This window comes from Moschus berezovskii, chromosome 20 (genome assembly GCF_049115385.1).
Source record: "Moschus berezovskii isolate FMDL1 chromosome 20, NW_MosBer_1.0, whole genome shotgun sequence".
NCBI lineage: Eukaryota > Metazoa > Chordata > Mammalia > Artiodactyla > Moschidae > Moschus > Moschus berezovskii.
The window spans coordinates 34,754,315-34,778,203 of record NC_142479.1 but is presented as its reverse complement, the minus strand read 5'-3'; the positions used below and the strand labels follow the sequence as shown (position 1 = coordinate 34,778,203).

At 50.0% G+C, this 23,889-nt stretch overlaps 1 protein-coding gene across 4 annotated transcripts in view; it reads left to right on the top strand.

The window, feature by feature from the left end:
* Nucleotides 1-23,889, top strand: part of SLC43A2 (solute carrier family 43 member 2) — a 43,810-nt gene that overhangs the window by 1,623 nt on the left and 18,298 nt on the right. For 3 of the 4 annotated variants that reach the window (XM_088828755.1, XM_088828756.1, XM_088828757.1), the window contains exons 3-5: nt 7,912-8,140; nt 9,798-9,853; nt 10,999-11,075. In XM_088828755.1, the coding sequence (XP_088684881.1) occupies nt 7,912-8,140; nt 9,798-9,853; nt 10,999-11,075 (362 nt within the window). The remainder of the gene's footprint in view (nt 1-7,911; nt 8,141-9,797; nt 9,854-10,998; nt 11,076-23,889) is intronic. The other variant, XM_055403237.2, reaches the window with a different exon arrangement.

Here is a 23,889-nt window from a genome sequence, read left to right as displayed (position 1 = left end):
GGTTCATCTAGAATCTAGATGGCTTTCAGTCAGGCCTTGAGTCTCTAAAGGGCTTGTCGGATACAATTTCTTGTCTATTTTTGCTGCTTTCTAATTTTCCAAAGGACATTTCCTCCCACAGGCTGTGAGAACATCTCAGTGGCCTTCTTCCCCTGTGAGGGGGAGGGGAAGGGGGTATTTCTGGAAATGACACTAGGGCTGTCCTCTCCCTTTGCCACACGTTGGTATAACTGAATGAAAACTGAGGATGACTGTCAACAAGAAATATCACCCCCACCCCCGTGGTCACACCCGATGACCTTGTTTGAGGATTCTGATTGCTGAAGGTCAGTGGGACTCAGCCTAAGGGTGGGACCCAAGTGGCTTTCACTCTCTACCCTTCTATCCCCCTTCTTCGGCAGCCTTGATAATAAATGTTTTCTTCTGCCCGCTGTCACCTCCTAATGGTTGAAGTGAGTAGCATCTCTTCCCAGTACCTTTGACAGCCAGCCCCCACCCCAGTTCCCTTGGATGGAGATAACCCAAGTCTGACCTCCTGCATCACACAACCAGCTTGCCATTTTTTTCCTCCCAAGACTGCTAACTTAGAGGGAAGAGAAAGCTTTGGACCGGCTCATGCTGCATGTCAGCCAGTGTAGAATCCTTGTTTGCCTACTCTGATCTTCCCAGGAGGTTGCTGAGAATCCCAGTTACTAGAGAAGCTTCAGCTGGAAGAGGTTAAGGACAGGAGAAAGGGAGGAGATGCTGAGACTGCCTGAGAGAGGGCAGAGAGTATATCATCTGTGACCTTTAGCCACTCAGAAATATTTCCTAGTAGCCTAAGGGTTCTTGGCAGACCTTTCCCCACATCAGCAAGAAACCTTGGGAGATGGGAGAGTCACTCAGACCTTGTTCCTTGAACAAGCTTTCTGCTTTGCCCGAGAGATGTTAGGAGATTAATGATTGGAAGGGAACAGGTTGGTGCATTTGGCACCTCCTCTTCTGTCCTGTGGATCATGACCCTTCCTACTTGCCTCTGACGGCTTCCTTCTGGCTGCAGAGAGGGGTTAAAGAACAGAAAAAACCATCATCCCCAGACGAAGCTTTTAGCATCTCATCCAGACTGGAGGACTGTGGTGGTCAATTTTTTTTTTTTGTCCTACTGTGGTGTCAGACGGAGAAGGCAATGGCAAGCCACTCGAGTACTCTTGCCTAGAAAATCCCACGGATGGAGCAGCCTGGTAGGCTGCAGTCCGTGGGGTCGCTAAGGGTCGGACACGACTGAGCGACTTCACTTTCACTTTTCACTTTCACACATTGGAGAAGGAAATGGCAACCCACTCCAGTGTTCTTGCCTGGAGAATCCCAGAAACGGGGGAGCCTGGTGGGCTTCCGTCTATGGGGTCACACAGAGTCGGACACGACTGAAGTGACTTAGCAGCAGCAGCAGCAGTGGTGTCAGAAGGTCAGATTCTAGGGTGGTTTATTTTCTCCCCAACTTTGTCCACTGATTTAATTTGTTTTATGGTCTTGGCAGTGCCAGGGCTGGTCACTTCATTCCTGCCCCAGCCTTGGCTGCTTCCTTCATTGAAGTGGGAGGAGTCCCAGCGATTGTGCCGACTACAGTGCTGAGTTGGTGTTTAAGCCCTTTCGAGGCTTGCCTGGTCCCTCCTATAAACCAAAGTGAAGGTGAAGGGTCAGGATTGTGGGTTGAACATCAACTTCTTATCCTGTGCCTTTTGTTCCTGCCTCTGATTTTGGTTTTTCTGACTATCTGGCAAACCCGCTGACCCAGCATCCATGGCGGGGCAGGCCTGCTGATTCCAGAGGGCTTATCTCTTCTGGCCTCCTTGTTTCTTGGAAGTCTGAGCAGCCTGTTGCCTTGCGGGGCCTGGCATCCCCATGTCTTGCCTGGCTGGGAGTACCTGGAGGATTTGAGGATCAAGATTTCTGCTTAGGCCTGATATTGTCATACGTGGAGGACAGCTGAATTGCAGAGAAGCAGTTTGGCCGTTTATTACATTTATTGAATGAGGCTTGTGAAAAACTGACCAGTCTACAGCTGATTGAGATGCAAATTTGTCAGCGTTTTGTGGCTTTTAGGACCGATGCTTTGGTTTGTTCCCGAAAGAAAATTTGCCTGAACCTGTTGAAAGGTCCTCAGAACTCTTGCTCGGGACTCCAGCCAGGATCCGGTCACAGACACAGTGTCGGGTTCCAGCGTGGCGAGGTGGGACAAAGAAACAAAGAGCTGGGTTTTCCGTTTCCCTTCAGCTCTTTAATCCCTGTCCACCCGACGGTCAGAGTGGATGACAGGGGCTGGGGACCTGGGCTGGCACTTGGCTTTGCCTCCCCAGTCCCCATGGTGTGGGCATGAGACCAGCTGGGTTCCCAGCCCCGGCTTTCCCAGACCTGTGTCCTTTTGGCCTCTGGATGGCTGCTGTCACCAGCCCCACCCCCCACCCAACCTGTTTCTTCATTTTTCTCTCAGCTTAAGGGGCTGGTGCTCCCTGTGGATGTTTAATCTCTTTTATCTGACCCACACCCTCAGGAAACATTTTCTGAGATGCTGTGCTGGGTGCAGAGCAATCCAGGCCCTCAGGGGGTCTGCAGTCAGCCAGCATCAGAGAGTCACCACACACAGACCTACGCGATCCCACGTGGTGGTCAGACCCCAACAGAGAGCCGTGTGCTGGTCGGGGGAGAGCAGCTGTGGGGATCTGGTTCAGCTTGGGTGGGGGGCTTTCTGATGCTTAGGCAGAAGCGTGGAGGGCCAGAAGGGGTGAGTCAGGAGAGGACAGAGGCAGAGAGCCCCTGGAGCAGGCTGTGTGCTGAAAGACAGGAGGGAAAGGACAGAAGGGCAGGTGATGACTGGAGAGATGGGAAGGAACCTGCAGGGCCCTGGGGAGACTGGATCTCCCTTTCAAGGCAGGAAGAAGCTCCCGAGTCAGAAGAGATGGTCAGATTCACCTATTAACCTCTTAGGAATTACTGAGGGTTTGCCACATGCCAAGCGCTGGGTGGGATCATGGTGGGGCGGGGGCGGCTCTGGAGATGAGAGGCGTGGCTTCTGCATGAGGAAGCCACGGTCCAGCCCAGCCATGGACCCCAAGGCAGCCCGCAGCTCTGTGCCCTTGACCTCCTAGGTGACTCTGTTTCGGTGGCCAGTGGCCGTCCCCTTCATTGAGACGAAGCAGGAAGCTGGCCCCGGGACCGTGAGAGGGCAGGGCCAGGCCTGGCCCCCACAGACTGGGCTGAGGCTGAAGAAGTGGACAGGAGACAGTCCCTGCCACTTCAGGCCCTCCCTTTTTGTGTCTCTTCCACTGGTGGTATGTCTCAGACGCCACTGGTGGTACCTTTTGAAGACCTGTCCTTTCACTTTAATTGCTGTGAATAGGCCTGTTTTCACTCCTCCCTCCCTTCAACCCTGGTTTATTTTGGATTTTTTTTTTTTAATTCTATACCTGGGGCGAGAGGCCTGCAGGGCCTCCAGCCTCAGGATGTGTCACAGAGGAGCTGATGCCCTCAGCCCTCCCCACCAACCGCCTTCCTCCTTCCCGTGACCTAATTTTCCTCCTCCACAGCCGCTCGCCCCCACCTGCCTTCTTGGCGTCCCATGAAGGTCCTGTCCAGCTTGGTTGGCTTTCGGGGACTTCGTGGGAGCATCTCGGGGGCGGTTCCCATTCTCTCTAGGTGACATGAAGGGCCACCTGGCGTGGTCCCTGACACTGCCAGCCTCGTGCGTCTTTTATTCTCTCAGCATTTTCTCTCTGAACTGCCTCTGACCCAGGTGGTACAGCCTGAAGGTCAGGAGGAGCTTTGAGGCCCAGCCGCCTAGATTCAAGTCTGGCTTCCCCAGGTACCGTCTGTGAGACCCCCAGGTACCTGTTTGGATGCTCTAGGTGGCCAGACGTGAACGAGTGGGTGGAGGGGGAGGTGCTCAGTGACAGGAACTGCTAGTGTGGAACACAGCCACCAGCGCCCACCGGCCCTCTGTGACCACAGCCAGGGGACCAGGCCCTGGCCTGGCTAGCGCGGTCCTCTGATTGTCCATGTCCTGCCTTGGGCTGGCTGTGTGTAAGGCTGACCTCTCGCCTACATACCCCCTGCCAGACGGAGATGCTGCTTCCTGTTGCCGGATAGACTAAGGATTTGAGAAAGACAGGAGATCCTGGGGCAGTGACCATCAGCAGGGAAGTCCAGGGGCCGGTATTGGGTGGGTGGGGCAGGGGGCTGCTCAAGTTTAGAGGGGCCTCCAGCCCGGTGCCCCTTGCTCCTCAAGAAGCCTCGTCTGGTCAGCTGTTCTGGTTTGTTGCCCTAGGGTAGGGGGAGCCCCCTTCTTGATCCAGGGCGGTTTGGGGAGCCTGAGTGGGGTCACAGCACCTTCTTTTCTCCCCTATTCTCTTGCTAAGGGTTTTGAATGCCGGGTTCTGTGAGTGGGGCTGAACAGAGCAGGCATTGTTCCCTCCTCCCTGCCCCGGGTCTCCTCCTAAGCAGCCTCACGCCCGTTCCCTGCACACTCTGGACACACCAGTTCCTTGCCTGTTTCTTCTTGGTTCAGCTTCCCGGGTTAGGCTGGGCCGCTCTGGCTACATCTGTGATAAACAGGTGCAGGTGAGGCCCAGAGCAGGCTGGGCTGGGTGAGGGCTGAGCTCTAGGCTGGGAGCAGAGAGGCACCCCAGAGGCTCGGCACTTCCTGGGCACTTATGTGTTTTGTGTCTCTCCGGCCCACGGTGGCCCAGGTGGGAGCAGAGCGAGAGGAGCAGCCTGGGTGTGACTGTGTTTGGGCATCTGCTGGATCTGTGATTATTCGTGTGGGTTGTTTACTGCCAACAAAGCTTTGGGCTCACAGAAGACTGAATTCGGTCTGGGGCAAGGGGCACTTTCATGTTGCTCCCTGGGCCGGTGAGAAGCCAGTCAGGCCTCCCCACCCCCTGGCTCATCTGTCTCTGGACATCAATGCTCAGAGCTAAGAGGGCAGACAGCTAGGTGGCCCCATTGGCAGGGATTTAAGAGAAGGCTGGTGGCCCAGCGTATGAGGGTCCTGCTCTGTTGCAGCGGCCCTGGGATGAAAGATGGGAGGGACAGATTCCCTTCCCTTCACTCTGACTTCTCTCTCCTGGAGCCCCTCCTGTCTAGTTACAAGGTGACCCGATGGCTAAACAATTCAAGATGGTTTTTTGTCCCCATCTTCAACTAAGAGCGAACCGGGGTGTCTGCCTTGAGTATCACGTTGCCTTGGGACTTCATCTGCCCTGTCTTGGGGGGCACAGCCGTGGCTTTAGGTCCAGCTCTGCGGAAGGAGCAGGGCACGCCGGTGCCTCTGGTCAGAGACAGTGCCTCACTCCCTGGCCCTGCTTGGAACAGCCCTAAGTGGCCTTGTGCTCTCTGATGGGCCCCGGACCCTGCACGGCCACAGTCCGGTCTCCCAGGCCAGCGCTCTGGGCCCCGCGGCTGCCCCTCCCTACCGCGCCCGCTCTGCTGCGCTGGACTGGTTTGCTTGCGCCCGCATGCCAGCCCGGGGGTGACCGTTGCTCTGCCTGGGTCCCCCTGCTTCACTGTCAGTTCCTGTTGCTGCCAGCAGAGCTGACACCCGAAACCAGCGCCGACCTGTGAAGCAGCTCTGCTTTTCCAGAAGCGGGCCCCGCTGTGAACAAGTAGCTCCGGCCCGCTGGCCAAGGCAGTGTGTGTGGCAGTTCTGAGCTGGAACCTCCTGGGCTCAGATGACCCTGTTTGTCATGTGTTTTGGCTGCCAGTGTGGTGCAGACATCTTTTGGGAAGCTGAGAGAAGGTGGCGGGGACGAGGGGACAGAAATCTGGCATGTTAGGTTTTGTCTCTGTGGCTTCAATCCCCTCTGGCTTCAAGTTGGTGCCATGTGTCCTGTTTCATTTCTTCTTTCTGGATCCTTTTGGTAGGTGATCTGACGCCACTGTTTGCATTCATTCAGTTAACAGCGACTGTGCGCCAGGACCAAGGGGAGGTGCTGGGGACACGGGTGACTAGAACACAGTCCCTGTCCTAGCCCAGTGGGAGGCCCGACATGAATTCGTGCTATGGATGAATGATCAGTTATGGAACTCTGCTTCCAGTTAACAGCATCCGGCTCTGCTACCCGCCAGTTGCATCGTTATCCCCGTTCCAAGTCTCCCATCAGAGTAGTAGTAGTAACAATAATAATAACGCATGCGTACTAAGTCACTTTAGTCATGTCTGACTCTCTGTGACCCCATGGACTGTAGCTCGCCAGGCTCCTCCGTCCATGTAATTCTCCAGGCAAGAACACTGGAGCGGGTTGCCATGCCCTCCTCCGAGGGATCTTCCCAATCCAGGGATTAAACCTGTGTCTCTTATGCCTCCTGCATTGGCAGGTGGGTTCTTTACCACTTCCACCACCTAGTAAGCTTCTAATAATAGCAATAACTTTTAATTATTGGTTATGAGCACTTCCTATGCCTTTGTGAGCTCTAAAATATTATCTGGATTTTCTCCTTTATGTTACCCCAAATTCTAGATAGGTAGATATAGTTATTACCTTATGCCCATTTTACAGATAAAGAAACTGAGATAAAGAGAGATGAAGTCACTTCTCCAGGGTGATAAAATAGCAAGTAGAGGAACCAGATTTGGAACCCAGAGCCCAGAACCCAGCACCCCCACCCTCAATGTGCCCCCACCAGGACCTGTTGGTCAGAGGTTGGCACAGAACGTGATTCACCCAACGTGCATCTTCTTCCGTGACCTTGGCTCACCCCCCCAAGAGAGGCCCAGGCAGGCCTTGCCTACCTCAGCTTTACGGCCCTGGCGCCAGAGAGCCGCATGCAGGAGACAGCACTTATCTGCTGAGAGGTATTTCCTTGAGTCTCCCAGCGTGACCTCCTCGCGTCTAATCAGAGGCTGCCCCTCTCTCTGCAGGATTAGTCAGCATCTCTTAACTAGCAGTCCCGAGAGGAATAGAACGCAGTTCCCTGCCGCGTACCAGCCCGTCCTCCACCCTCCCGCCCCTCGCTGCCGCAGCACTTTTTCCTTCCCTCTTTTTGCTGTCTTGGGGCTGGGTGGACTTTGGTGAGAATCATTAAAGACTAGGATTATGGCATAGGTGTGGCCACCGGAGACAGTGACATCGTGACCCCAGTGAGAAAAAGAAGATAGGTGCCCTTTGACAAGTGAAAGCAAGTTATTTGACACTCTCTTTTTAAACAAAAAACCTTTCCCAAGGGGGTCCCGTGACTCAATATATGTAGTAGTTGATGCTGTGAGAACATGAGAGAGAATTTAGCATGGGGATGTGTGTTTGAGAAATCTGATGCGTTAAAGGAAGCCCACTCACCCTTCCCCTCGATTGACTCACAGCAGCTGAGACCAGCAGCTTGTCCTTCCCGAGTGGTCTAGGGTCGCCCTCCTGTATGCTGGCCACAGAATGCTACCATGGGCAGAGCTGCAGAGGAGTTCTAGCCAGCTTGGGGACCCACAGCCCAGCTGGCTCCCAAAGCCTGCTATTCTAGGTGTCACTTACTCTAGAGTCGGAATCCTGGGACATCCCTGGTGGTCCAGGGCTAAGAGTCTGAGCTCTTGATGCAGGGGGCCCAGATATGATCCTTGATCAGGGAAATAGATCCACATGCCACATCTAAGACCTGGTGCAGCCAAATAAATAAATGGGAATCCCAGCCTGGGCTTTTGGGTACTGCGAAGATGCAAGAAACCCCTGAGACTGTGGGCAAGACTTTTCTAAGGAGCAAGAGTAGCACTTTCTTTATTGGATTCTTCAAAGGGAAGGTGACTCCCCCCTCCAAAAAAAAAAAGTTAATCTCTGTATTATCACTTCAAGGAGCTTTGGCCACGTGGACATCCCAGCCTTCTCAGTGGGCTGACTCTGGGTGGGCACCTGCCCCTCTGGTCTTTGGAGATCCCTGCCATGACCCTGTGATCAGGTTCCCTCCCTCTACACACAGAGAATGTCACCAACGTCACAATGGGGGCCACGGCAGAACCGGAGCATGAGGAGGTGAGCCGGATGAATGGCTGGCTCAGCTGCAAGGCCCAGGATGAGATGCTAAACTTGGCCTTCACTGTGGGCTCCTTCCTGCTCAGTGCCATCACCCTGCCCCTGGGCATCGTCATGGACAAGTACGGCCCAAGGAAGCTCAGGCTGCTGGGCAGGTCAGTTCTGGGGGGGAGGCAGGTGGGCGGGGTGGGCAGGGGGGACCCCTGGGCCAAGACTCCCCACTGTAGGGGATCCTGGTATCTGCTGTCAGGTGTACTGTGGCACTCCCTGAATGCCCACCTAGGACGGGGCTGCTGTGATCCTTGTGTTATTCCGATCTGCAGAGAAGTCTTTTTCATCTTCCATCTCTGTGAGAAAATAAGATTTTGAACACATACCTCTAAGCACATGGAATCATCAATAATATACACATTTGTCGGGCTTCCCTGGTGGCTCAGATGGTAAAGAATCCACCTGCAGTACAAGAGACCTGGCTTCGATCCAAGGGTCGGGAAGATCCCTTGGAGAAGGGAATGCAACCCAGTCCAGTATTCTTGCCTGGAGAATCCCATGGGTGGAGAAGCCTGGCGGGCTACAGTCCATGGGGTCACAAAGAGTTGGACATGACTGAACAACTAAGCACACAGGCCTATACAGGTCATTCTTAATGTTTAATGTGCTTTATTTTTTTCTTCTAGTTTTATTGAGATATTAATTGATGCACAACCCTGTGTAAGACTGAGGTATAGCATAATGATAATATTTACATATGTCATGAAATGAATCTCACAGAGAGCTTCCACATCTACCATCTCATACAGTATTTTATATGCCTTATGATACATATACAAAAGAGATAAAATGGCTGAGACTTTAAATTACAAAATGGAAAATTATAAAATTTCTAAAATTGTAAAATAGTATTCCCCTACCCCAGGCACCTTAATGGGTCATCTTATGCACCTTCTAGGGGGTGTTCCTAGGCTATAAAACTCCAGTCTGCCAGTCTCAGGGTCAGTCCGCCAAGCAGCTGGCCCTATCTGGCCAGGGTCCTCCCCAAGCCAGTCCCACTGGGAATGAGCATTGTGCAGGGCAGTGGTTGGCCATGAGCAAGGCCCGTGGCCCTGAAGGGAATCGGTGGGGGATCAGTGTCATTCATTCTTGGGCGCTTACAAGGGCTTGGTCCCCAGCTCAGAGCCAAGTAGAGGGGGTTTGAAAGCTGCCACTCATCACCCCTTGCCCCGTGGGGTTCTTTCTGTTCCCTGGCTGAGCAGACACAGGAGCCTCTGTCCAGTCTGGAGATGGAGCGGGCAGTGCAGTGGGGTGTTTACCGGGTCTGGCTTTGGGGCTTGAATTCCAGCTTAGCCACCTGCTAGCTAGGACACTGGAGAATTTCATTTTTGTTTCTATGTTGGGTTTGTTTTTTATTTATATTTAGGTATTTGAATACCTGTGTTTGTGTGTTGCTTTTTTTTATTTTATTGAAATGTAGTTGATTTACAATGTTTATTAATTTCTACTATATAGCAAAGTGATTCAGTTATACATTTATATGTGTACATTCTTTTCTGTATTATTTTCCATTATGGTTTGTCCCGGTATATTGAATATAATCTCCTGTGCTGTACAGTAGGACCTTGTTTTATTTTTGTTATTTTGAGTTTTATTTTTCTCATCAGTAAAATAGAGCCAATTATGCTCCTTAGAACTGTTGAACAAAAGAATGTATGTAAATTTTCTGAAAGCATTTTGACATGTAGCAAATACTTCCATATAAACAGTATTAACAATAATGATAATAACCAATAATATACTATTTCTGTTTCTTTTTAGTGCCTGCTTTGCTGTCTCCTGCTTGCTGATTGCGTATGGAGCAAGTAACCCAAACTGTGAGTATGCTTTTCCTCTACCCTTTTGTCAGGGACTGGGGAGACAGCACCCAGATGTGCTCACAGGCCCACTTGCTCTAGGAAGCTGGGCCAGGCCTGTGCTCACTACTCGAGTTAGAGGGACACCTGTTAGACCTTTACCCACTGACTTTAATTCAGATGGTGGCTGGATAAGCAAATGGCCCCAGACAAATGTCTGAGAGAAGTTCCCAGGGGGTGAGGAACACCCATCTCATTGCTGAGCCAGGCCATTCCCCGATGGACTCACTGACGCCAGCTTGAGAACCAGGCCAGCTGCAGAAGTGTGTGCGGGGGTCATTAGCTGAACCGCTCAGAGCAACCCAGGTCTGCAGTTTAGGATGGCTCAGAAGCCACCTGGTCCCTAACTCTGCTCAGGTGGAGCTGATGCTGCAAGAACTTTTGGAATAAACACCATAATAGGGCTTGACTTTCACCAAAATCTTGGGGTTTTTTTGGCTGCACTGCATGGCATGTAGGATCTTAGTTCCCCGACCAGGGATCAAACTCATGCCTCCTGTACTGGAATTGCAGAGTCTTAACCACCAGGGAGCCCCATGTTTCACTAGACTCTTATCCAGGCTTCTCTCCTGATTTGGGGGTACCTGTGTTTTTTATTTCAGTGAACGGCTTTTTTAGACCTCTCCCTTGTGGGTAAAGGGCTTCCATTATAGCTCTCAGTTGGTAAAGAATCTGCCTGCAATGCAGGAGACCTGGGTTTGAATCCTGGGTCGGGAAGATCTCCTGGAGAAGGAAATGGCAACCCACTCTAGTATTCTTGCCTGGGAAATCCCATGGACAGAGGAGCCTGGCGGGCTACAGTCCATGGGGTCGCAAGGGTAGGACACAATTTAGTGACTAAACCACCACTTGTGGGTAGGGTTAGTGAAGAAAGGGGGACGGGGATACACCTTTTGCAAGAGCCCAGACTCCATAAAATAGGCAAGGGGAGGATGAGGCAGAGGCTGGGCCAGCTCCCCAGGTATCCGGCACTAATGCCCGATGACCTGTCATCACGAGCAGCATTTGCGCAAAGCAAGCCCCTCATCAGCAGTCAGTGGGCCAGGCCCCAGCCTCCTGAAGCTCAGGCCTGGTTCCACTCTTACCGGCCTTCTGCTTCCTTCCAGCCCTCTCTGTGCTCATCTTCATCGCCCTGGCTCTGAATGGCTTTGGTGGGATGTGCATGACTTTTACCTCATTAACAGTAAGTACCATTTTTTAAAAAAAATATTTATTTGGCTCTGCTGGGTCTTAGCTGTGGCATGTGGGATCTAGTTCCCTGACCAGGGATGGAAACCAGGCCCCCTGCACTGGGAGCGCGGAGTCTCAGCCCCTGCACTATCAGAGAAGGCCCAGTACCAGTGTTTTTTTTGAGAAGATCTCTATAGACATCCCTTTATGGCTCAGATGGGAAAGAATCTGCCTACAATGCAGGAGACCTGGGTTCGATCCCAGGGTTGGGAAGATTCCCTGGAGAAGGGCATGGCAACCCACTCCAGTGTTCTTGCCTGGAGAATCCCCAAGGACAGAGGAGCCTGGCGGGCTACAGTCCACAGGGTCACAAAGAGAGGGACATGACTGAGCAACTGACACTTTCACTTTCTAGTTCAGTCATCTTTTTGCAAATCTGAGGCAGCTTTTATTGACTCTAATTGGCTTGCCTTCCATTCACCTGCATCTGCTGCGGTATCCCAAGCAGTAGTGGTTGTTGTCGGTGAAGTTGTAGCAGCAAAGCCTATTTCCAGCTCCCAAGCTGGGAAAGTCCTGCAGGCAGACTGGAAGGCAGCAGAGTCAGTTTCAGAGCAGCCTGTCTCCTGCCTCCTGACCTTGACTCAGGCGCCAAGGAAGCCAGCTTAGTAGCTGTGTGGAAGAAAAATAACCTGCCACCTACTTTCTTTTCTCTTATTTTCTATGGCAGCTCTGGCTAACAGTGAAACCTAAAAACAAACCTCTCTTGAAATCACCCTGCCCCTAACTGCTGCTTTGTTCAGAACTAAATGAAAAACTCTGGAGAATCACAGCGCCTGCCCTTCTGCTTGGTTTTCTTTCTTTCTTTCTTTTTTTAATAATTTTTATTTATTTATTTATTTTATTTTTGGCTGTGCTGGGTCTTCATTGCCACTCGGACTTTTCTGTAGTTGCGGCGAGCCGGGGCTCCTCTCTAGTTGCGGTGCTTGGGCTTCTCGTTGCAGTGGTTTCTCTTATTGCAGAGCACGGGCTCTAGCTTGCAGAGGCTTCAGTAGTTGTGGCACATGGACTCTAGTTGCGGCCCCCGGGGCTCTAAGTACAGGCTCAATAGTTGTGGCACACAGGCCCAGTCACATGTGGGAATCTTCCTGGATCAGGGGTCGAACCTGTGTCTTCTGCATTGGTAGGCAGATTCTTTACTCCTGAGCCACCAGCGAAGCCCTGCTTGATTTTCTAAATGCCAAGGCACAGGGAGACCTTCTCCCAAGGGAGGGAGATCCTTTCTTGGGATGCTGAGCACTCTCTTACCGTAGCCCCAGAACATAGAACGGGCTTCTTTTGGAAGTGAATGAGACTGCATGAAGATCCGGGTTGAAAGAAAGTCCAAAAAAAGCCAAAAGAATCTTTCCCCAGAAGGAAGAAGGGAGTTGTCTGCGGGTTCACCTGGTCAGGCAGGTGTGCCTTTCCGAGCTGGCCATTGGGAAAGAAGTGAGAATGTGAGGCTTCCCGAGAGATTTCTCTGCCCAACAGGAAAGTCTTGCCTGCCTTAGTTTTCCCTCGAGAAAGTTTTTAATGACACAGTGCCTCCCAGCCTTGTTTATTTGCAGTGCATTGGCTTCTGCTTTCTCTTTCCACTAATGAGTCAGGCATCAGGCTGCTGAAGAGCCCTCGTTTAGCTTTGAGGGATCCCTGGAGCCTTGCTGGTCTTCTTCTAAGGAACTTGAAGAGGTACTGACATTCCTGTGACTCCTAGCCTGCAGGCTGTGAGCCAGAGGCCCGGTTGGGCCCAATTCCTCTTCTCAGCCTTCCTGTGCTTTCTCAATTTATTAACTGTATCCTGGTGGGAAGGGTGAACTACCAGGGCCTACGTCTGTGGAAATGGAGCAGTCGGTGGAGTCTGTGTTAGGCTGAGAGAGGACCACCCAGGACTGCACACATGGTGTGCTCCAGGAGGACTCAAATATCCAGGGTCTCTGGTTGCCTTGCCCTGGTAGTGTGAAGGAGACAGACTTTGTACTCTTTTGTGCATTTTTATTTTTTTTTTAATCAGGTAGATGATTTATTTCTTTGGCTGCACCAGGTCTTTGTTGCAGAATATGGGATATAGTTCCCTGACCAGGAATCAAACCCAGGCCCCCTGCTTTGGGAGCAAGGAGTCTTAGCCATTGGACCACTAGGGAAGTCCCAACCAGATAGATTTTTTCAAATGGGTGTATCTCCCTCCCTCTCAAATTCCTGGGGTAAGACACATGTTGAAGCTGTACAAAGTATGTTAGAACTGTCAAACGCACCGATTCCGTTCAGCTGTGTCCACTGTGAAGCAGGAGCCCAGTTCTGTTTGTTCTTTGACAGCATAAACATGACCAACTCTTTCATCAAAATGAAAAATGAAAATCTGGCATCACCCCCATTATTTGAGCCACACTGTGTCTATGTCATGGCAGTTCTGAATTTCAGGATAAAAGAGAAAGAGATGGCCCTTGAACTTGAGTATATGGTCTGAAATACAGAAAGATGCTCTATTGTTATAAGCCTGAACGTGAAGTCGCTCAGTCATGTCTGACTCTTTGTCAGACAGGCTCCTCTGCCCTTGGGATTTTCCAGGCAAGAATACTGGAGTGGGTTGCCATTTCCTTCTCCTGGAGATCTTCCTGACCCAGGGATTGAACCCGGGTCTCCCGCATTGTAGGCAGACGCTTTACCGTCTGAGCCATCAGGGAAGTCCTCATTAATAAGCCCTCGTTATAAGCCTGCTGCTGCTGCTGCTGCTGCTGCTAAGTCACTTCAGTCGTGTCCGACTCTGTGTGACCCGATAGACGGAAGCCCACCAGGCTCCCCCGTTCCTGGGATTCTCCAGGCAAGAACACTGGAGTGGGTTGCTATTTCCTTCTCCAATGTGTGAAAGTGAAAAGGGAAAGTGAAGTCGCTCAGTCGTGTCCAACCCTTAGCGACCCCACGGACTGCAGCCTACCAGGCTCCTCCATCCATGGGATTTTCTAGGCAATAGTACTGGAGTGGCTTGCCATTGCCTTCTCCGCGTTATAAGCCTAAGACAGATTAAAAGCCTCCTCACATGAATCCCCTTTTTAGGGACGTCTTCAAAATGAGATCATAGCTGTGGTCCACAAATCCTTTTGGGGTGGCTAGGAGGGTCATAAGGATTCTTTTTGTTTTCTTTTCTTCTTAATGATTATAAAACAAAAAGGTTTGATTTTAAAAAGTCTACTATTTGAGAAATGTACAATGTGAACTGTAAAATCCTATAAGCCTGACTTCATCAGTTTAGAATGTAACTCTTTAGTATTAAAAAAGGAATCTACATATACTAAAGTTCTTTTCAAAAGAAACAGTTACAACTTGCCTTTTTCACTTGACAATGTATCTCTTACGTCTTTTCCTGCCAGTCCTTAGAAATCTATCTTATTATTTTAAACTCTAGATATTGGCCTCATTATTAGACAGTTCTATGTGATTCTCTAATGTAGATTGCCATGATTTATTTAACCATTTTCCTGCTAATGGACTTTTGGGTTGGTTTCCAATTTTTCTGATTTATGATTCTGCCGAAGTGAACATCTCTGTACATGTATTTCTATAAAATAAATTCCTGGAAGTAGGGTTGCCAGGCCCCAGGATCAGCATGTTTTAAATTTTAATGCAGACTGTCAAATGGTCTTCCCAAAAGGGTATACACAGATGCTGGCCTTCCACCATATCTGAGAAGTTTTCTTCCACACCCCTTCCAACACCCTGTCCAGATTCTTGTAAACATTAGCCAATTCAATCTGGTGAAAAATAATATGTTACATATTTAAAATTTCTTTAATTGTTAGTGAGATGGAGCATCTTTCCACCTCTTTTTGATGATCATTTGTATTTCTTCTGGGATTGCTTCTTTGTGTCTTTTGTCTATTTTTCTACAGGGTTGTTTCTCCTTTTGTGTGTGTGTGTGTTTTGTAAGCCCTCTTTCATACACACACAAAAAATAGTTCTCTATCTGAGTGAACAGTGGTCTTACCCTAAGTTTTTTAGGCCCCTGTGTGGTCCATGAATAAGCTTCAGGAGGGCTGGGCATTTCTTTGAAATTCTCCGGAAGTAGATTGTGTGTGTGTGTGCCCGGGCAGGTGCGTTCTTTCTAGGGGAGGGTCTGTTGCTTTCATCAGCTTCTAGAAGGTCTGTGTGAAGCTGAACACACTACAGCAGGAGTGTTTCTCTTAACTCCTTGCTCTCCCACAGGGAGGTAAAGGCTGCACAGGCCAGACGGTAACCACACAAGAAAACCATCTGATCATCACCTGGAGCATTTGGTTAGCAGGCATCTGTTTTAAGATAGGCTGGTGGCTTTTCCCTGGAAGGCTCCCATTCTTGAGTCTAGAGCAGAGGTCAGCAGACTGCTGCCCCAGGCCACATCCAGACCACTGCAGGTTTCTGTGAACACAGTTTTATTGGTACAGAACCGCTCCCACTTGATTCTTTTGTGCTAATGACAGCAGAGTGAATGACAGTGACAGTCTCACTGCATGGAAACCACATGGCCTGCAAAACCTAGAATTTCTCTGGCCCTTGGCAGAAAAAGTCTGACAGCCTTAGGTCTGGAAGCACAGAAGCTGCTCAATCGTGATTCCCTGTCAGCAGGCAGGGGCTCACCCCCACCCCAGCCCTTGCTGACCCGCTCCCTTCTAGTTATGTGACCCTACTCCTCAAGCGCTTTTCCTGTCATCGGCTTCCTCCTCTGTGCCCTGGCCCGAGGCACCTCCCTAGGCAGTCCTCTGTCCCGCAAGGCTTCAGATAAGGAGCCTTCCTAGATCAGACCTCTAAAGGGGACTGAGAAGCAGGTCAGTGAGGGCAGGCTGCGGCTCTTGGGCCATGTTCTTGGGCTGTGGGGGCTTCTGCTGAGCAGAGCTGAATCTAGTCCTGACACAGCCCAGATCTTTTAAAAAGCAGAACCGTCAGGATTGGCTCCTGGGGGTGCCAGACCAGCAGCACAGTGGCACTTTCTGTTTGGGTCTCCCAGCCGTGCTCTCATTTGGGGGACAAAGGAGTCTTCAGGGTCGCCTTTAGGAGCTTCCTAAATCAACAGCTCTGGGGCCATGGATAATCACTCCGTGACAACCTGGGAATCTGGCGGGAGGGGGGTTGTGTTGCCAGGGAAACCTTAATTGGGGAACTTTCTGAGTCCCAAGGGGTTGTGGTATAAATAAGGATGACCAGGGACTGTGAACTGCTATCCCCATAGGTGCTAGCGAAGGGCCCCTAACTTCGCAGAATATCTTTTCCCCACCAGCCTGTAGACCCCTTACAGAGTGAGAGAGGTGTGTATACCCATCCAGGGGTGATCCTGCCCCCATGAGCAGGGGCTGGATCTCCTGCCAGGTGGGCTGGCTTTCCCAGGTCCCTGCCTCAGAGGGTCCTGGGCGATGTGACACCCTTAGAGGAGGAGGGTGCAGGTCACCAGGGGTCAGGGCACACCCCAAGGTGCCAAGCTTCAGCCTCCTCTTGGGCATCTGGACAGCACACTCAGGTCTGTTTGCTCACTGCCTCGCGTTTGTTCAAGTCTTTAACTCGCTTCAGTGGCTGGAGGAAAATAGTGGCTGGCGGCTGAGGTGGCGTCTAGGGGCCACCACCCGACGATCCAGGGCTGGGGTTGCTTAGAGATGGGAGTGGATGCCGCCAACATTGTGAACATGTCTTTTCCACTTCATTACTCTGACCCCTGTCAGCGTGGGCGGGACGGGGAGTTCTGAGCTGAAACCCTCCCGGAAAAGTGATTGCAAAGTGCTGCCAGGCTCCTTAATGAAAAAATTTCTCTGTGGGCTTTCCCTATCTGACTCATGGGAGTCTTACTTGGAGCCTGAGGAAGAAATGATCCCACGGGAGGTGGGATCTGAGTTTGAAGAGAACAGAGTAAATGTCCATCTTCGAACACCTAGGAGGAGGAGAGGGAGAGGATTCAGGATATAGCAGTGAAACAGATGGCCCCCTCCAGGGGCGTGTGTGGAGTTTAGCATTCCTGCTCCGGTGACCTGTTTCTATGGCCAGGAGAGGGTCCCCACGTGCCCCACGTGCTAGGTAAGCAGGACTTGCCTGCTGACCCCAGCTGGCTCTGCCTCTGGGTTTCTGTCGTGTGCTCTGAGAGCCCAAAGCTGTCAGCCCATCACCACTGGCCTGGGAAAAATCCACCCATCAGAGGGTTTCCACTCCGTGAAGTTGCCCCAGCACGTGACTCGTTCAGGGGTGGGCTGAACGTGTAGTGGGTGCCTCGGGAGGGCTGGACCTGGCTGGGAAAGTGAACAAAGTGGCTGGGGAAGTGGGGCCCCTCCTCCCCACCCCTTCAGCAGTGAAGCGGAAAGGTGACCACAAGGACCTTTACCTGGCAGCGTGTGCTTGGAGCTGCCGGTCGTGAAGGGTTAGAAAAGAGCCCAGCTATGCTGAGTCCACTAGTCCAGACTGGTACCTGGATCCTGGCCTATTCAGGTGGCACAGGGCTCTTGGGTGTGTGCACCAGCCGCTTGAGTACAAGGGTCACCTTTGAAAGGGGCCTGAGGGCCCAAATGCCAGCCCCCCACCCCCACCCTGGGTGGCCCGTGGCATCTCCCTAGAGCCAGGGTGAGCCCCCCTAGCTGGTGGGCTCCGGAGATCACTGATTTGGAAAGCGGGTGCCAGGTGGCTCTTCTGTCCCTGACTGCCAGCAAGCCCCAGGCCTGTCTCGGGGGCTCCTGGGAAGAGAGACATCTTAAACAGGGCTCTCCGAGGAGGGCCGCCCATCCTCACTGTGCTGGAGCCTAGGCTTCTGGCGATTCTCGGCCCGTAGCCGCTCCGAGGCCAGCACTCCAGGGGAGGGGCCGTCTGCAGCTGCTGTTTTTCCCTCTGGGAAGGTCACAGAGCCGGGCCCTGTTTACAGTGCAGCCCAGGGGCTGAGCCAATGAGTCACCACCTGCTCGCGCGGGGATGGCATTCAGAGGCCGGCTCGTAGTATGGGTTCTGCCTGGCTGAGCCCACTCCAGCCCCCCTCCTACCCCGGGGGCAGCAACAGCATTAATGGTGGTGGTGGTGGGAAGCCCCCCAGAGCCAGGGAAGGGGCCAGCACACGGCCCCCAACACCCAACCTGCGAGAGCAGTTGGGAACCCAGGGTCAGGAAACCGCCCCTGCTGAGTGTTTTCCTCGCATCAGTCTTTGCAGCTCGGCGGCAGCTTCCTACTTGGCAGGAGTCATGGTTCTTCCCCCTCCACCCAGCCCTCCAGCCGGCACTAGGCACTCTGCTCAGTCCTCAGCCATCATTCACTCCATCACCAGGGCTTCTGAGTGGCCATTATGTGCAGCTGAGGTCAGGCAGAGGCAGAAGGAGGGAGGGAGAAGGGGGCTGTGGAGACCAGTGTGGGACGAGACCCAGACAAGATGAAAGGAGAGTCTGCAGCCAAGGGCAGGTCCGCCTGACAGCGCTGCCCTGGACTGTGGGGAGGTCAGCAGGGGGAGGTCAGGGAGGGAGGAGGCAAGTAGGTCTAAAAGGAGCTTCGGAAAGGATGTAAGAAATCTCTAGTGGGGCAAACAAACAGGATGCTTAATAAGGAACAGAGAGAGGTGTGAGAGGTAAGGATAATTGCCTTGATCCTCCAAATCAAGTGTGGACCCTTCTTCAGGGGCCACGTGTGTGTTTTCCAGGAGACAGAGTAGCCCAGTGGCTATGCACATCAACTTGACCTGCTTTGAATTCTAGTTTTGACCCTTACCAGCTTAGGGATCCCTTGACTGTTTTTTTTAAAAGAACTTTTATATTTTTGGTGGTGCTGGGCCTTCGTTGCTGTGTGCAGGCTTTGTCTAGTTGCGACGCGTGGGGCCCACGCTTGCAGTGGCTTCTTTTGTTGTGGAGCAGTCTCTAAGACAGGGCTCAGTCACTGGGGCACTCACAGGCTTAGTCGCCCCACAGCATGTGGGATCTTCCTGAATCAGGGCTCGAACCCGTGTACCCTATATTGGCAGGCAGACTCTTAAACTGCTGGACCACCAGGGAAGTCCCCTTGACTTTTCTAATCCTAAAGTCTTGGAACCGTTAAGTGAGGGTAATGAGTGACACTTTCTTGGTAAGGATGTTATGAGGGTTTTTAGGATAATAATAGTTTTTGTTATAATAATAATGCTACTATATTATTTAATATATTAACATAACCGTGTACGCTGTCATATATTATAACTTAATAATAAGGAAAAATCCTCTGATCAAGCTGCTCCTGGGCAAAGTAAATGGGGGAAATTTCCTCTAGCAGGCATGACAGCTTTGGGAGGAAGGGAAGGAAGTGGCTTAAAGGATAAAACACAATTAGTGTTAACATTTGAAGAATAATTAGTGCCCCCAGGGTAAACTTCCCTTTGCCTGTGTTTGCTCTTTTGTGACCACACACTGACCACTGCCAGGATGTTTATGCTTTAGCTTTCACTGGTCAAGGTCATCCTTGATACTGTTTTCAGAGAAATTTCATCTGACACAAATGTTGTTGTTTAGTCTCTAAGTCATGTCCGATTCTTTTGCAAGCCCACGGACTGCAGCCTGCCAGGCTTCTCTGTTCATGCGACTTCCCAAGCAAGAATACTGAAGTGGGTTTGCCATTGCCTTCTCCAGGGGATCTTCCCAACTCGGGTATCAAACCTGTCTCCTGCATTGGCAGGCGGATTCTTTACCACTGAGCCACCAGGGAAGCCCTGACACAAATGTTAGGTAGTCACTAAAAGCTGAAATACTTTGACTACCCATTTAAACACTTAGATTGGTCAGAAGAACCCTACCATCAACTATGACATTAAAGGACAAACTGGGAAAACATACTTAACAGTACAGGAACAAATTGTGAAGGTCTTTAGTGTATAAAGAGCCTATACCAAATTAATACGAATGAGTTAACATCCTCTTAGGAAGAAAGGACAAATGAGGAATGTAAGTGACTGATTTAAAAAACTGTAGGAAAAAGTGTTCAAAATCATTCAGTTCAGTTCAGTTCAGTTCAGTCGCTCAGTCATGACCAACTCCTTGCGACCCCATGAATCACAGCATGCCGGGCCTCCCTGTCCATCACCAACTCCCGGAGTTCACTCAAACTCATGTCCATCGAGTCAGTGATGCCATCCAGCCATCTCATTCTCTGTCGTCCCCTTCTCCTCCCGCCCCCAATCCTTCCCAGCATCAGAGTCATTAACGATCAGTAAATGTAAGTTTTTTCAATTCCAATTGGTGTAAGTTTTCTGGAAGGTAGTTTGTCACAGAGTATCACAAAAAACTTAAAAACATGGATTCCCTTTTGCCAAATGATTCTACTTTTGGGAATTTACCTTAAGGAAATAACAGCTATTTGCATATATGTTTATCTTCAAGCATGTTCATTAAAAAATGTTATTTATGATAAAAATTGAAAAGGATCTGAGAACATCAGAGAAATGGTTGCATAAATTATAGACCATTCAGAAAAGGAAATACCAGACAGTTGTTACAAATTATGTTGAAGATGAATACAGGAATAAATTAGGAAGTATTTATAATATACAAAAGAAAAAAAGAAAAAAATTTATAAATTAATATGTAGTATCTGATTCCAGTTTGGTTAAAAATTATAGGTATTTATAGGAAAATGATCGAAGGCAATTACATCAAAATGATAATGTGGCTATATCAGGGGAATTCTTTTTTCCCCAAGGGGAATTTTTATTTCATTTTTTATGTGTACTTTGTTCTACATATTTTACAGTGAACATGCATTGCTTTCCTAATCAGCAAAAAATAACTGTAAGGTAAAGTATGAGATGTACACATTCCTGAGGAGGTTGTATAGTGTGGTTTGCCCTCAGGCTCTGTACGCCCTGGGAATGTATACCAAATGCTTACCAAAAGAACATATTAAGGAGGGGGAGGATTTTCAGGGTGTTGTAAAGAATGTTCCAGGCAGGGAGAGGCAGAGAAGCCAGGAGGGCAGCTGGGAGGCCCTGGGAATGTATACCAATGCTTACCAAAAGAACATGTTAAGGAGGGGAAGGATTTTCAGGGTGTTGTAAAGAATGTTCCAGGCAGGGAGAGGCAGAGAAGCCAGGAGGGCAGCTGGGAGGCTACTGCCCTTGTCCAGACATGAGGGCGAGGATCCATCCAGGGTCAGATGGAAAGTCAGAAACCTCTCCCAGCTCCCTATTCTTGCCTGCCCCAGATGCATTCTGGGGAGCACACTCCGGGAAATGAGGTCAGAGTTGCCCACTAGCCCCAAGCTCTGTGGTTTTCTTGGCCTCTAGCTTGGGTTAGGGCAGAAGGAAAGGGCTGGTAAGCAAGCTGTCTGCTTTTCAGAAGTATCCCCTTGCCCTGTCAAAAAGTTGGGAACACTCTTTGCACCCAAAGGTGACTACCATGACAGAAGCGTTTCCTGGCTTGACTGTGCTGAGTGGCTTTTGTCCTCCTTGTTTACTGATTGGGTTCCAAGCCTCCTTTTCATTGTTGCTGTTGTTTTGTGCTTTGTTTCTTTGGCTGTACTGCCCTGCATGTGGGATCTTAATTCCCCGATCAGGGATTGAACCCATGCCCCCTGCATTGAAAGCACAGAGTCTTAACCACTGGACTGACAGGGAAATCCCTCTAAGCCATCTTTGATCCCTTCTTTCTTCACATGCATTCCAGGCTGGAACAGTTTCCTTCTTCCATACAAGCAAAGCTAATCTTTGGATTCTCCCTGGGGCAGATATGGGCCTGGAGATGCCTGAAACTGCCTTGGTGGAATAGCCAGTGAGGCGCAGCCCAAATACATGAGCCCAGGATCCGAGGGGTGTCCTCTGAATCGCAGCATACCTGGGAGGCAGGTGTGCAAAGAGTGAGATGGGGCACATTTCATGCTCACCTAGGTGTGTTTGGGTGGCCGTGAGCATGTCACCTTTCCTCTGTCTCCTGATGGGGAAGTTTCCATATGCTCCTTGTCTCCCTCCAACCCTCTCTGAGAAGCCTGAGTGAACAGAGGGGGCTGGAAGAAGAACTTGTTGTATGTGGTGAAGCTGGAGAGGCACCCTGGCCTCATGTCACAAGATGGCTTTGTTGGCCGTACACTATGGATTTATTCATGTTCCTTTTTAGTCCTGGGATCCCAAAACATCTCAAGTCTCTTATTTATGTTTTTTTTTTCTTTAACAATGACACTGAGACATAATCCACATACCATACAATTCATCTAAACTATATAATTCCTTGGATTTTAGTGTTTTTATAAAGTTACACAGTCATCACCAGAATTATCATACCACCCCAATCACAATTCTGGACCATTAGCATTTCCTCCCTGTCCTTCCCAGCTTCTTCTACCCCAGCCCTGGACAACCCCTCATCTAGTCTCTGTCCCTAGGGATTTGCCTGTTCTGGACATTTCACCTGAATGGAATCATACAGTTACGTGGTCTTTTGTGGCTGGTGTCTCACTCAGCATAATTTTGCAAAGTTTATTCATATTGTAACATGTATCGGTTCTTCATCCCTTTCTGAAGCTGTATAATATTCCATTGTGTGGATATACCGCAGTTTGTTTATCTAGTCATCCATTGATGGGCATGAAGGTTGTTTCCACTTTTTGCATATTATAAAGAATGCTGCTGTAAACATTCATGTACATACATGTTTTTGGGTGAACATATGTTTTTATTCCTCTTATGTGTATACCTAGGAGTGAAATGTCTGGGTCATATGGTAGCTTTGTGTTTAAATGAGGAGCTGCCAGACTGTTTTGCAAAGTGACTGCACCATTTTACATTCTCAACAGTAATGTAGGAGGGTTCCAATTACTCTATATCAGCACCAACATTTGTTGTGTTGTTTTCTTTTTTAAAAAATTATTATTGTAGCCACTTAGCATGCACAGGGGGTATGAAGCAGCATCTCATTGTGGTTTGATTTGCATTTCACTATGATTAATGATACTGAGTATCTTTTCATAACGGTTACTGGCTATTTGTATATCCTCTTTGGAGAAACATCTATTCAGAGATGTCTGTTTGGCCATTTTAAAAATGATTATGTTTTTATTTCTGAGTTGTCGGAGTTATTTATATATTGCAGATAGGAGTGCCCTATCCAATACATGATTCATAAAAATTTTCTCTCTTCGTCTCGTGATCTTTTCATTTTCTTGATGGTGTCCTTTGAAGCACAAACATTTTTCACTTGGATGATGTCCCTTTTTCATCTTTAATTGTGGTCAAAATAGGCAGAAATGATGATGGGCAGGTAGGTAAATACATTCACACTGCCTGTGTTCAGCAAACAGATTAACCTGCAGGCAGCCATCACGTGGGCCATGTTTGATAAAACCCCAAAATGATTCCAGACATCTTGGTGGAGGGGGACGTAGTTTAGGTCCGTATAAGCAGCCTGAGTTCAATAAAACAGGTTGGCAGATCCAGATAGCGAGTCTCAATGCCAGGGACCGTGTGGGTGTGGATGGAGAACATTCAGTGCCTGTGGTGTGAGCTCCCCTGAGGTTAGCGAGAGCATGGAAGACTGCAGTTAGGGGAGGATGCGCTTTGCCCCATGCCTGTCTGAATCCATGACCTCATTGTCATAGTTTACCATGCCTGAATTTGTATGGAATCCACTGAGAGTTTTAGCTCATGTCAAATGGGCCCAGAACAAGCTCCTGTGAGATGGGAAGAGTGTCCTCATGGGGAAGAAAGCCTGAGCTTTTCTTGCCATTGATCTTTCCAGGTGGGAAGAGAAAGCCCTCCTTGAACCTAGAAATTGAGAAGCAGGACTCCCAGGCCAGCCTCCTCATCCACCCCAGAGACTGTAGAATTCTGATTGGCACCTTCCAGAGACCCACTCTTCTCA